The sequence below is a fragment of the Diadema antillarum genome, unplaced genomic scaffold (assembly GCF_040938485.1).
Source record: "Diadema antillarum isolate AM-2024a unplaced genomic scaffold, OU_Dant_1.0 seq00000014_RagTag, whole genome shotgun sequence".
NCBI classification, from domain to species: domain Eukaryota; kingdom Metazoa; phylum Echinodermata; class Echinoidea; order Diadematoida; family Diadematidae; genus Diadema; species Diadema antillarum.
The window spans coordinates 189669-204009 of NW_027271134.1; the positions used below are offsets into that span (position 1 = coordinate 189669).

Consider the following 14341-nt stretch of genomic DNA (forward strand, 5'->3'; position numbering starts at 1 on the left):
ATCAGTTCAATTAGCCAAAGTTCATTTTTGATGTCCTAAGTCAAGTTTGAATCAAGTGCACTATTTTCAAATCAGTGTAATTTTTTATACTGACAAAAAAAAGTCCTATCCTTACCTGTGTAGGTTATAAAGCCTGCTGTATGTACACACACAAACTGTGTGTAATAGCTGCCCATGGCAACTAAACCTCATGCAGCAGTCGCAGATGGTTTTAATAATTTGTGGCAGACCAGTTCATAATAATCCAGAGAGAATTCTCTGGGGAGAGATGCTGAGTCCACAATAGGCGGAAATGACACAACAAATCCATGTGTTATACCACTAATCTGTTTACACCCGTGACGTTAATCAAACGTGAACATTTCCACTATCACCTCTGCTTGTCACAATGCCAGGTTAACATACACAAAGTAGGTCGTTAGAAATGAACATGTTTTGATCATTTGCTGATAAAAACTAATCTGTTCGAAAAGGATTGTGTATCAGTAATGAAGATATGAAATTTCCCCATTTTACTAACTCACTGAATCAAGCAAAAATGGTGTGCTTCAAAATAATAGATATTATCATTCACATGCTATAAGTCAGAGGAAATAGGCAATTACCAACTAGAGTTCCAATAATCTGGCCATGAAGTAAGAAGTGTAGGCGGTTGTGCTTTTTGTTTTGGCAAGGCAGTGTTGCATTTTAAAAAAAAAAATCACCTGTCAAAATAAGAAACATATGTTTTGATTGGTCACAGAATAATTGATGGTATTAAGTGACTGCTGTGAGATTACAGATGATAGGGGAAAATTTGGGATAAGACAAAAGCAAACTGATTCTTGTCTGACGTTGAAGAAATCGTCCCCAAGTCTCTGAAAGAATTTTCCCCTTTGAATCACATCAGATTTGTGGATACTATCAGATATTTTCCTGATATCCTCCTACCAAATATGACCCCATCGAAAAGATAATACCACTCATTTGTAAGGCATTGTGGGATACTGCAGAGAATAGTATTTACACGTAGTGTGGCCCCAAACAACTGTGTGTGTGTGTCTATAGAAAACATGTTTAAACCCATGCTACCAAGTAACTTCTCCTCTTTGCAAACTGCAAACTATCCACTGTTCTCTTCATTGTGATAAATGTTAGTAGTGAAGAAAAATAAATAGAATTTATTTCACCTGTCATGATAACTTAATGCATCTATGTTGATCTGAAGAGTGGCGTATTCAGTTCTGAAGCCCAAATATGTCACGTTGAAGACATAATTTACCATTTGCATATGAAACAAAAACCCAGCCTATTAGTGCTTTAAAATAGTTCTAAAATGTGAGTTAGGGATAGAAACAACCAATGTAAAAATTTGAACAAGGGTAATGGATGTATTGTTCAATATACAAAATGTAAACAATAGTTATAATAAAATGTTTCCAGACTTAACCGTCTACAGTTATATGGTTTAATGAGAAAAAAAAGTGATATCTCCTTGTATTTTAGGCTTCATTGCAACAATTCTATATGGTAGGATGTTTTATGATACAACTGGCCTACACATATGCATCAAAAGTGACATCTTAAACATTTTCTAAATCACTGCTCCCAAAGGTAAATAGGACCTTTAAGACCAAAACCTTTGAAAGATTGCATAGGTTTGCACAGAAGACAAGCATACGAAGAGTTACCAGGAATTTCCTTGAAAACAAGCACAAAATATGGAGTTGAAAATCCACCATAAATATTTTTGTTTTCCATTTTAAAGCTAAGTCCCTTGATCTGGTCCAGCTGAAATATAATACTTTTAATCCCAACAGTCACTACAATCATCAGATGTTGTTTGATGAAACTTAAATCAAAGGTGATCTGCGGAAGATGGGTGTTACCTGAATGGCCTCATCTAAGTTCCTGACAACCCTCTGTTGTGAATACTGTATAAGCTGTTATTTTCGAGTACGGATATTTTCGCAAATGAGGAGGTCGCAGACATTTTCATAAGATGTTGTTTCTGCGATTTTGACACCGAGGCTATCATAAGTGCACTAATGTCTGTCAGTTTGAGATATTTTCACGTGTTGTTAAATATACATTCTGACCGTGATTCACGAAATTTATGAAAATTAAACCTTTGTGAAAATAACAATTTATACAGTATATGAGATGCCTAGCAAAATTTTGGCTCTAGCCTGTAATGAAGCCTACATGTATGTTATTAGTTCTTGGGTAATTACCATGCATTAAAGTCCTCTTTGTTTTTAGTGCTCAGTGATCTTTCTCAGAGGTATCTCACCTTGAACAGCAAGTCTGCAAAATTCACTTGAACATATTATAGTCGCTTATCAAAGAGGAATTAAGTAATCCTGTTATTTAGAATCTGATTATGTCATTACAGCCTCATAATCCAAGATGTGCAGTAGAAATTAATGACTCATTATGTGTTAGCTTTTGCCGTGACGCTGAGGTGCAAGGACATTCATTTCATGCAAGCCTGATTGCATACCTTTATAAGAGAGTGAGGCTGCGACAGTCCTGTGCATTCACACTGGGGACATAATGTTACGGCTGTCTGCCTATTTACAGTGCTATTTCAAAGGAGGCTTTATCCGTTTACCTTATGCACTGTTCTTGTATAGCTCTCTAGACAAATGATCATGCTCATTTACAGTGTGTCGTTGGTGAGAAGTGACAGATCAAATTTCCATCTGTCAAAATTTACTGCCATTTGATGTAGTATTCTATTTTCATTTTTAATCAGGTCCCAAAATTAATCTCTACTGACACTGCAAACTCAAGGTTCCTGAAGGTGCCTATCTTTGTTTCAGCCAGCATTTTCTTTTATTAAATTGTAAATACAGTGACTTTAAGTTGCCATAGTATCCTCTTGTTATGTCAACACTCAGTTTCAGAATATGGAACAGTTTACTCCCCTTACAACCATGTACCCAAAATGATGTGTTCCATTTTTATAAGCCTTCAGATGTTTACTTACTATGTCATTTGAGCATGTGTATCCTGTATCATGTAGGTTTTGGATCATACTTTTGATACACACTGTCATAATGATTATTTGCAAATATTTACACAGACTTATAACACTGCCTCAGGTGCCATGAATACTGTAGTGCTGATAGGGGGGGGGGGATTCTCTTTTATCAAAAAGATCCACAAAAGTCATTAAAAGTCATACATTCTGCGTGCAATACCGGTAATGTGTTTATGTTGCCTCACACTTCTTGCTGAGAGGTTGTTTTAGTATTTGAACCTTACATGACTCTGGCTGCACTTCAGAATTGACAGGATAGCGTGAGATAAGTGTGAAGGTATTGGAGCAAAGTCCAGGGATGTACAACAGTCCAAATGTCGCAGATGTCACCAGACATCAATTAAATCCACTGAAGGGGTGTTACATTGCCGAGTAGCAATGCATGTTCTTATCAGTACCAACTTAAGGGGGGGGGGGGGGGGGGACTCAACCTATATCCTAACAATTTGAATCAGATTTTTTTGTGTGCCATGAACAGATTTCTTCTTGTTTTTTGAACACCCACTATATGAATAGAGCTGTATGTAAGTATCTTATCTATAAAACATACTTTATAAGCCTAATGTTAGGGACATTAAGTTTCAGCTGACTACTGAAAGACTGCAAATCATGCATATTTATCTCTCTTCCATAGAATTAGTTTATGAATACTTTTCTTTCTTTTTTCGCAAAGATTTTGTCCTGTTTGTCTCATAAAATGAGGAATTATAGTGCTACTTTATGTTTTACTGTAGACACTGTAGTGTATGAGAAATTTGTTACCAAACAGTTGTCAAATCTTCTTCAAAATTCAGATTATGCTAAGTGCACACACATGTAGCTGAAAAGAAAAATGTGTGGTTCAGCATGTGGTTTATGGGGATCCTTCAGTGCATACTGCCATGTTTTCATAAACCAAGTATTGTGCATTGCATATCCTACACTGAGGCTAGAATAAGGCAGTTAGGTGAATGTGTGCACTTTGATATTCAAGAATTGAAGTCTCATGCTGTCTCCTAAACACAGTGGCCCGACTTTTCAAAGCTAGTTTGAATTTGGTCCATGGATTAGGGTAAGCAGACTTCATCTGGGTAATTGTGCATGGCTAGAGTGTGTATGCCAGCAGACATCCAGTAATAAATGTGTGCTGAATCCAGTATGTGAGAAGTATGTCTATTTTGCACTGGTTTTGTTCCATGCACTAGATGATTCGATTTATGCGACCTTAGTTTGTGAACTCAGGTCAGTGAGGCTGTACAAGGAGTCTCCTTCAGATGTGGAAATTTTTTCAGCAAAATTCAGTAGAATTCTCATTGTGGTATTAGTAAGAGTGTTGCCATTACACTTTGTGTGACCTTAAGATCCCATTAGATGCCCTGTGCAGTGGCGGATCCAGAGGGGGGCGCAACCAGCACACGCCCCCCCCCCTTTATTTTTTGTTAAAAACAAAAGAAATAAAAAGAAAACAATGAAATGAAACCTGGAATTGGCACCAGAAATGTTTGTTGCGCCCTCTCCCTTTTAATACAGAATTCCAGGATCCGCCCCCGCTGTGTAACTTGGTAGGGAGATGACAGTCTTTTGTAAGACCACGAAGTCTGTTGGTATCCCAATCAACCTGGATTATTTCCACTGAGCAGTTTGGTAGTGCATGCTCTCTGTCAATTGTTTCATGTTCAGTGGAAATGCCTGCAATAATCTCACAAGGTTACAGAGACAGACACAAGCACAGACAGTGAAGAGAGAGATGAGGAGAAGGAGAAAGATGAGTGCCAAAGCAAAATTAATACACAGAGAACTGGGATGACCACTAATGATAAAGCTGTCTCAAACAATCCAACCCCAGCCCTCAGTGAAATAAATAAACCCAGTGAAGATTATTGTGACTATTTGATAAATATACATATAATATATAAATACACTGTGTAATCCATCAGTTCAGTGTATGTCCAGATTTTCATTTGAGGGTGTTTAAAAATCAGTGCTGTTGGGAAATTCTTACAGTGGACATCCTCTGTTATAATTTATATCCCTTATTTGGACAATAAATCAACATGTACTCAGATCATGAGCTCAATGAAAATGTTGTATACTTTGTAGATATTTTGTGAATAATGTGTATTGCTCCATTGTCTGCCACCTCAGTCATATTTGCCCTCCAGACACAAGAGATTGCTGCATATCATGGCATGCTTTCAGGATTGAGCAACATGTGACATGCATGTAGTGAAAACCACATGTCACATTCATATCAGACTCTGTTGCAAACTGCAATCCAGGGTGAGCCACATGTGACAATCAATGGCACTCACTTGGTTTGGGGTGAGGTTGCTCATAATGCGCAGTGGAGTACATGTATGTCCGTATGTTTGTCAGGGCATACAGTCAGTCCTGCGTTTGGGTTCTCCCGTCTCGTATTCTGCCCAAAAATATCCTTGAAACAAGGAAGGAAGTGTGTAATCAATGTTGCCGTGGTTACCATCCCGCGCGAGGGAGATGTCAGGAAGGCGGTAAGAACGACTGGCAGGTGTTAAGGGAGTGACTGAGAAGTGGTGCTTCTCCGATCCTCTTCCTTTGCCAATCTCGACGTCTGGCACCAGATATTGCAATTGTTTTCAAATTCATAATTAGAACTTCATTCACTGACTGAAGTCCCTGAGAAGTTTCAAGTAACATTGTGTACATTTTTGACCTGTTCAATCTTATTGACATATAATCCAGCCTTTCTCTTGAAATTCTGTTCTCAACTTTGAATTCATTTATTTATTTATTTTTTTCCTTTGGCTGTTTTCAAAAGGAAGTGTGTAGCATTGTACACCTTGTGCATTTGACATAAATTATTAAATACACTTCCCGGGGTTGCCAAATGGAGATATAAGCTACACTTTTAGTACAAATCTAATGTAAATGACTACTATGTGACTATACATTTTAGAAGAAGAAGAAGAAGGAAAAACAAAGAAAGAAATACCAAATAATGTACAAGAGGCAGTGCATCAAGCTTACGTAACATGTACACTAGCAGCCAAAGCCAAATTACAGTAAAAACAAAACAAAACAACAAGATTGGCTCTTCCAGAATGTTAATCTCATAGGCAGTACAGCTGCAATTTTACTGTACAGTATTTGATAGGGCATTTAATCTTGTTAAGAGTTTGAGAGTGCAAAATGAGCACAAGTTATGTTCCCCTACTCGTTTTTGTTGATCTACATTTAATGAGTATACGCAAGTCTGTCACTGGACATTGATACAGTGTGCGTCTTTCATACTGAAATTGTTGGGCACCATCATCATGCTGCATGTGAGAAAATACATATTAATTACATTGTGAGGCCAAAGCTGAAGTCTCTTAATTCTCATGTGGAAAGAAAGTGAGTAAGGAAAGAAGTCCCTGTAATTCAAGGAAGCCATGAAACGCATGGATGCATTTGACTAGGTCTGAGCTAAATTTACCTCAAGTGGGCTATTTATAGTGAAAAGTGATTCATGCTCAAATATTCCCCTGTATTGGATGTCGGTGTAATAACTCATCATGTCTGTGACCTGGCCATGAGAAACTTGAATTAGAAGTGACAGCTTAAATGAGAATGACATGCAACACCTGCCTGAGGTTACGTAGACAGTGTAGTACAGGAGGGACCTGGGCTTGCCTTTGTTGAGTCATCTGGTGCAAAGTTCCCAGGTTCTGACCAGCTTCAGACCCCCCCCCCCCCTTGCACACACACACACACACACACACACACACACACACACACACACACACACACACACACACACACACACACATACACATAGCTAGAAAGAATATTAACAGAAACAAGACGAAACCCACCTTGTGTGTCAAAGTGCTTCATTTCCATTTCATCACATTCAATAATATGTTACTAGGGTGCAATTTAGATGTGAATATTACTTTGCAAGCACAATGTTGACAAACCTTCTATGATGACATGGCTGTTTATTGTACAAAATGCTCTTTCTTATCTTACCCATTTGATAGTCCTATTTTATCAACTTGTGATATAAAAAGCAGTGTACTGAATCATCAATTCAAAGCTTGGGTGAGGTAAAATCTAAGCAAAGGCAGGATGATCTAAAGTTTGGATATTTCATTTCTTGACATTTCCTTTAGCCAACCAATACTTTCACACTTTGCCCATATTTTCACCATTTTCCAAACAGTCGCTTCTTTCAGAGCAACTTCAACAAATGTTGTCCTATGAGCTTTTTTACATAATTTCTCATGTTTAAGTCTAGATCTGTGCAAAAGGCCACTAGCACCATTCATTTTGTCGGTCAAGTTGATATGAGGCACTTGTGATTGGATAAGTAAACAGCATCTTTTGTCTAATGATTAAATGTGAGAATGAAAAAAAAAAATGCATTGATATCAGCTTCTTGCTGTCCCCTGTACTTATCTTGTACAATATTCATAATTCAACATACTGGTACATCTAATAAAAGGAGCCCTTACGTATACCTTTTTCACATGAGTGCCTATTATGTACAGTGTGTACATGTACATTTGTGGAAGCATATTTTGATCTGCAGAGATTGGCACCGCTGTTTTTTTTGATAGGTAAAACTGACAAGAAGTGCATTCTTCATTTTCAAGATTGCATCCCTGGGGGTTATGGAGACACCTCTGACTGATCACCTTCTAGAGGATAAAGATCCATGTTGATATTCATGAGTACAAGATCTGTAGTATCTCATGCAGTTTATGTGATTTGGAATGAGCAGGGGTTTAAATAGCTTCTAGACACCAGTTCTAGGTGTACAATGCTGTAAAATGCTGAGTACTCAATGTGAATTTTCTCCCTGACTACTTTGTTTCAGCATGACATTTACCAGCCCAGGGGAACAGATAAAAAAAAAAAACCCAAAGAAACACCTTTCACAAAATGGAAATGATTAGCAGCAGTCTGTTCCAGCTGCTATCAGGTGAATTGGTAGAGGGGTGATAAAATGAAAGTAGGGTTTAATTAACTACTGATAACAGAGCAGTCATGTGTGGGCTGACTTAGCAGCTCTAATAGAGGAAGTTTCAAGTTTGTTTGTTAGTGGTAACCTTTCATTTGTTTGCCCTGTGAGAGTAATTAGTCTTATCAAACAGGACTTGCTTCCTTTAACAAAATAGTGATTGCCAGTGAACCTGGAAAGCTAACCCTTTAGTTGTGTGTATTATCAGTGTGTACCACGCAGCGGTTACAAATCAAAATATGGGGACTTTTAAGAACATGTCCCAGACAGAGATGACATAACAACAGAAATAACAGAAATTGGAGTCATTACATCATAAATTCTGTGCAGAAAAAGGACAGGAGAACATGTGTCATGTACGCTTATTTTTCAGGCTTAGAATTCCACGTTCATGTGCTTGGTGCACTGTAGGCAATATTGGCAGAGGGTATGTTATATGATTAAAGTGCTTAAGTGCTTCAAAATTTTAATTTTCTGTGCAAATTGTATCCTTTACTCTGTAGAATAATCTTAACAAGGGAAAGTTCAGCGTGAGTTTCCTGGTTCAAAGCAGAAGATAGTGTGGAAATTCACAGGGCGTATCGTCGGCCTTATGCCAAAAGGGCACTAATAGTGTACAAAGTCTATGGTGTTAAGGGCCTTTTGGCATAAGGCTGATGATATATAAAGTACAGGTTTTGGAATTGAAACACTGTATAAGCTGTTATTTTCACAAGGGGTTAATTTTCATGAATTTCGCAAATCACTATTGCACCTCGAATTTAACAACACACGAAAATGTCGTCCATGCTTTGTCAATTCGCAAAAACAACATCTCGCGAAAATGTCCATGATCTCCTCATTCGCGAAAATATCTGTACACAAAAATGACATCTTTATACAGTATCTGAAGACATAGTGTCACTGCACTGTAACATTAGAAATTCTCACATGCATGAAACTTTTGCAAATTTCATTAGGAACCAAGATTTGCAAAGTAAAATGTACCAAAAGTTCTTCTTTGCACAATGTATTGAATACAAGAGGTAATTCGTGAAAGTTTCATGCTGGCAAAAAGGCCGTCAGCTCCAGTTGGCAAAAGTTTCATGGCAAAAATGTTTCTGGTTTTACAGTATACTCTGTGCTTGCTGTACCAAATGAAGAAGAAGGAGAACAATATATGACTGCTGTCACAAAGATAAGAAAGACAAAATATGCTACTTTACAGACAAGAACACTTTCTGTTTCTTTGTTTCCCCAGTTTGTTGCATGGTAATGAAATGTAGAATTCAAGTGTCTATGAAACATAATGTTCTTTTTTTGTCTTTGTTTTCATTAAAAAGTAAGTAATGAACAAAACTGAATGACACAGGCTGGCAGACTGTAGGAACACAGCAATGAATGGGTCATTCATTCTCCATGTGGACAATATAAACTGGGTCCTGGCCCTGAGATGTTGCCAGGCTTCTTTCCAGAAGGCAGGGAAGCTGACCTGTGGTCCTGTCATTCTTTTCACTGTCGCTGATTGACATTGAGTTTTAATGCATTGCCATAGCCTAGCTTCCAGCCCACAACAGAAATTTCCTTGCTACTGAATGACAGTGTTTCCACTCAATACAATGGCTTCATCTTATTTGTGAGTACAGACAAACAAACTTCAAAAGAAATAGTATCCCCCTGCCCAGTGTATGCCACCATTTGTCATAGTGAATATTTTTTAGGCAAGTATATCATTGGAATGGGACTTCTTTTCTTTCTTTCTTTCTTTTTTTTTTTTTTGGGGGGGGGGGTAGCCCTGGGAAGCAATGCACCTCAAAGCTTAGAGGCAAGAATAGTACCTCAGAATAATCAGTAACGTGATAGGAAGTGAAGTGAGTGGAGAAGTGAGTAGATCGTGCATGGCTCCTGTTGACTTGTTATGACAACATGCTAAAGCCAACTACAATGTGTACACTTTCAGTTTGTCTCACCATTCAACACAGCAAATCAGAAACAAAAATGAAGGCAGTATGCCTTCAATGTTTGTACGCACATATGCCTCCACCACTTTCAGTATCTAGGAAACATATATGTACTCTATCTACACTGTATAACGACTCACAAGTTTCGTCGCGAACTACTTCCTCAGTTTTCAACCGATTCCCATAAAACTTGGCACAGATGTGTGCCTTGGGTTGTAGATGTGCAAGACGTATTTTTTGACAGTACCCAAAAGTACGTTGCCATGGTAACGGCATATTATGGGCAAAAATGGGTACAAATCTTGCGTTGCGAACTCCTCCCACAGTTTTTGATCAATTTTTATGAAATTAGGTACAGATGTTCATCTGAATATGTTAATGTGCAAGACACATATTTCCGCAGTGGCAAAAAGTGCGTTGCCATGGTAACGGCATGTTATTGGTAAAATATAGGGCAAAATGCTTCATGGCAAAACTGCTTCATCAGTGTTCTTCCAATTCTCATGGAATTCATATTGAATGTTTGTCTTAGGATATAGGTCACCATGACACATTTCTTGACAGTGACAAAAAGTATGTTGCCATGGTAACAGCTCACATATTATGAGCCAAAATGATGGAAAAATTTGTGTTGCAAACTACTTCCTCAGTTTTTGCCCAATTTCCATGAAACTTGGTACAGATGTGTGCCTTTGGTTGTAGATGTGCAAGACGCATTTTTTGATAGTACCCGAAAGTACGTTGCCATGGTAACGGCATATTAATGGCAGAAGATCAAGGAAAGATCTTGCGGATTTAACTACTTCCTCAGTTTTTTGACCAAAGCTTATGAAATGTGGCACACACCTTGATCTTGGTGGGAAGATGTGGAAGACATATTTTTCGGACGTGTCGGAAGCTGCGTTGCCATGGTAATGGCATATAAATGGCAGAAGATCAAGGAAAGATCTTGCGGATTGAACTACTTCCTCTGTATTCGACTGAAGCTCATGAAATGTGGCACACACATTGGTCTTGGTGGGAAGATGTGCAAGACATATTTTTTGGACATGTTGGAAGCTGCGTTGCCATGGTAACAGCATATTAATGGTGGAAGATCAAGGAAAGATCTTGTGGATTGAACTACTTCCTCAGTTTTTGACAAAAGGTTTCTTTGATTATTTTCTCCATAGAATACCATGAAATGAATATTCACTATTCCTACAATTCACAGAATGCCATTTTTATTTTGCGCATACTGGATGTGTATTTATGAAAACTCACTCTTTCTAGTTATATTTTACCTTCTGAGAGATTAAACGGAAGTAATTCCATATAATTCAAGGCATATTTTTATTATGGTACACATACACATGAGGAAACAAAGTGCACAGTGCATATGACCTTTTAGCCAGACTTCTTGTTATGTAAATACATGGCAAGCAATATGAAATGATAATGATGATAATATTCTTATTGCAATCATTGAAATATCTAGTTGTATTCTATGCCGGTCTAAAAGTTGGGTAATCTAGCTATGATTGGCAATGTATGCAGAAATGAGATTTCTGGAAGCCAGCGTAATGGAATTAGGTATACACCATGCACAGGAAGTGCAGAAGTGACACAGTGCATGCTGTTGGCTTTGTGGCAGTGCCTTGGCTCTCACTGAACATTCTTGTTGAAGGTTTACATACAGACTTGTTTGACTAAACTACATTGTATATCTGAATACAGCATGGCCACTTTTGATGTCAGGAATATACAAAATGTTCCAACATTAGCCCCACTAGATTGGATGTCAAACTATTTAGATCTCAGTTCCCATTTAGTCATAGTATATTACCATGTCGTATCTATCATTAACTACAACAATTAGATAATGTTAAACTGTGTGTGTCTTGTGTTGTATCTTACAGAGACCATTCCAGAGAAGCCCAAGTTCCAGTTCTCTGTCAATGACGAGGTAGACTTCATGATGCTGGGGACGGTGGGATTCCAGGAGATTCGGGAGATTGACAGTCGGCTGCTGGCGGAGCAGCTGACCCTCATTGAGGCTGTACGTCCCATTCGTCTGTCTGTCTGTCTGTCTGTCTGTCTGTTGATTGCTATTAGCCCCTGTACAAGTGTCATGGGGTTGTGTAGTGATGAGGTTATCACATGTCAAGTGTGATTTCCTATTGAATGTATTGCATCATTTGATGTATAGTATAAAGGTTTAACATTTAATGTGTGATATTGAAATGGGCTATTACCATCTTCAGGCAAAGAAATTGCATTGACCTCAAGAACATATGTGACCCGCGACAACGGTTTCAGGCAAAAGTCGCAAGAGCAAATTCCCTCCTAGGCAGGGTACAAAGATTTTGACCATTATTTTTGTCGATTTAGGTTTTTTGCAGAAATCGAATCTTTGATATGTTTCCTACATCTACACTAAATTTAATTGCATAAGACTAAGTTTTTCCTATCGAAAATGGAATTTTAAGCACGCTATGTTGGATCGCACTCGTCAGTGTCGAGCTTCTTTCGAACGCCGCGCCAATATCCCCAGCGTTGCTACGGCGCAGGGTCTCGCACGCGATTGGCTGGTTCGACGCACACATTTACATAATTGGGCTTTCGGAGACACCAGTTGCAGCGTTTGGGGAATGCTTTGTCCACGCGTGCACGATTACATGCTCCATTGTTCTTGGTATAGTGGTTTGGGCGCTCGCTCTGTTGTGCGTGCTCTTCGTTTGGCTTTCTATCCAAACTATTCTACCGCAATGTTCGACAACGGAAGTGAAACAAAAATCATGTAGCATAACATAATCGTGTGAAAAGAAAACTAAATATTCTCAAATTTGTCTACTTGCACATATAGTAAAAATTATGACAGCAGACTGACTCAATGGAAGGTAGATGAGAGGAAAGGAGCGGTCACATGTGACCAATTATATTCAAATACTACACGTCAAGTTCGCACCAAACTAACGAGTCGTGTTTGTTTGTTTGTTTGTTTGTAATTGTTTTATTTAATTAGCACCACCGAACAAAGCAACATATGCATGTCTTGTAAAAGCAAAACAAACAGGAAGCGTGACCCTTGCCAGCACTAGCAATTTTCTGCCTTCAAAAGGGTCGCCAATGATAAAGACAAATCAACCACAATGAAAACGCGATTTGGAAATGTGTGGATTCGCCACCGCTCCTGTTACATGCACACGGTCATGGCGTGTGGATGCCATTGCGCGATGCGTGCACTATACACATGTACATGTACACCATACGTGTAATTATCGTATTCGCCATCTTGAACGACGTACTGGTAAACAAACCCGAGCGAAACGCATTGTTTTTCGGCTCCATACGCTGAGCTCCGAGGAAGGTGCCCGGGAAATTTGACTCTCTCAGTGAGCCAATCAAAAGGCGATGTGGTTGCTAGAGGCGGAGCTTAACATCAATTGGCACCATCGTACGGATGGGTGATTCTCCCCTCGCATCGCCGCTCGGACATTGTCTTTGAGAAAGAGGTGAATCTTCAAAGCCTGTTTTCTCGCAATTTTGTCAGGCTAACAACTTAAAAAGTGTATTTTATTTCTCTTTCTATGCCCACTTATGGTGCCGTAGAATACAAGTGTTTTATATCAATGCAAAGCTTAGGAAATGGGCAGTGTGATTCAGTGAAAAAATTAATTTTCAAAATTCCCAACCTTTGCCTGAAACCGTTGTCGCCGGTCACATATTAGTAAATGCATTCATTAAAAGACATCCTAAGGTTAAACTAGAGTTAGGGCAACTTGCTTCTGCAAATTTCTTTTGCTATTTATTGTATGAACTTTGCAAGAGCTTTCAGGAAAGGGATGTTGTAAAATTATCCTTTGTTTATTCTTGGTGCTCAAAGAATGTCCCAGAAACAAAGGATGAAAATGACAGACAGTTCATTGAATGAATACATCATACCCATTTCATTGTTTGATTATGGGCATGTGAGATGGAAACAATTTGACTCAGGAAGCTGCTGGAGAAAACCAATATTATAAACCAAAAACTCACAAAAAAATAAATGTAAGTTAAGGATTACCATCACTTTGTTTTTAAACTCTCAGGCCCGAATTCACGAAGGTGGTACAAATGAAACCATAGTTTAACCCTAATCAGGCTGGGCTTTTTTGGCTATGCTATATCGGGGGGGGGGGGGGGGGGGGATTCCGCCCCCCCTTCAGATCTCGCCTATGGAACGCGTGATCGTGCCGAAAATCGGCACACGCGACGCCCGCGACGTATACTATCAAAATGTATGGTTGCTTTCTCCAAAAAATTTTTCTTATATTTTATATTAATTAATTATTGTAATTTATGCATAAAATCAGTTTTGGGCTCTAAATCACTTATTAATGCTCTAATTAAGCTAATTTATTTTTAAAAATATTTCTTGTATCATTCTCCTGA

The 14341-nt window shown here is 38.5% G+C and overlaps 1 protein-coding gene across 1 annotated transcript in view; it reads left to right on the forward strand.

Moving 5' to 3' along the window:
- The window catches only part of LOC139725067 (ral guanine nucleotide dissociation stimulator-like 1), a 53712-nt gene that overhangs the window by 24898 nt on the left and 14473 nt on the right, over positions 1-14341 (forward strand). Inside the window, exon 6 of the mRNA XM_071636155.1 lies at positions 11827-11966. Within this exon, the coding sequence (XP_071492256.1) occupies positions 11827-11966 (140 nt within the window). The remainder of the gene's footprint in view (positions 1-11826; positions 11967-14341) is intronic.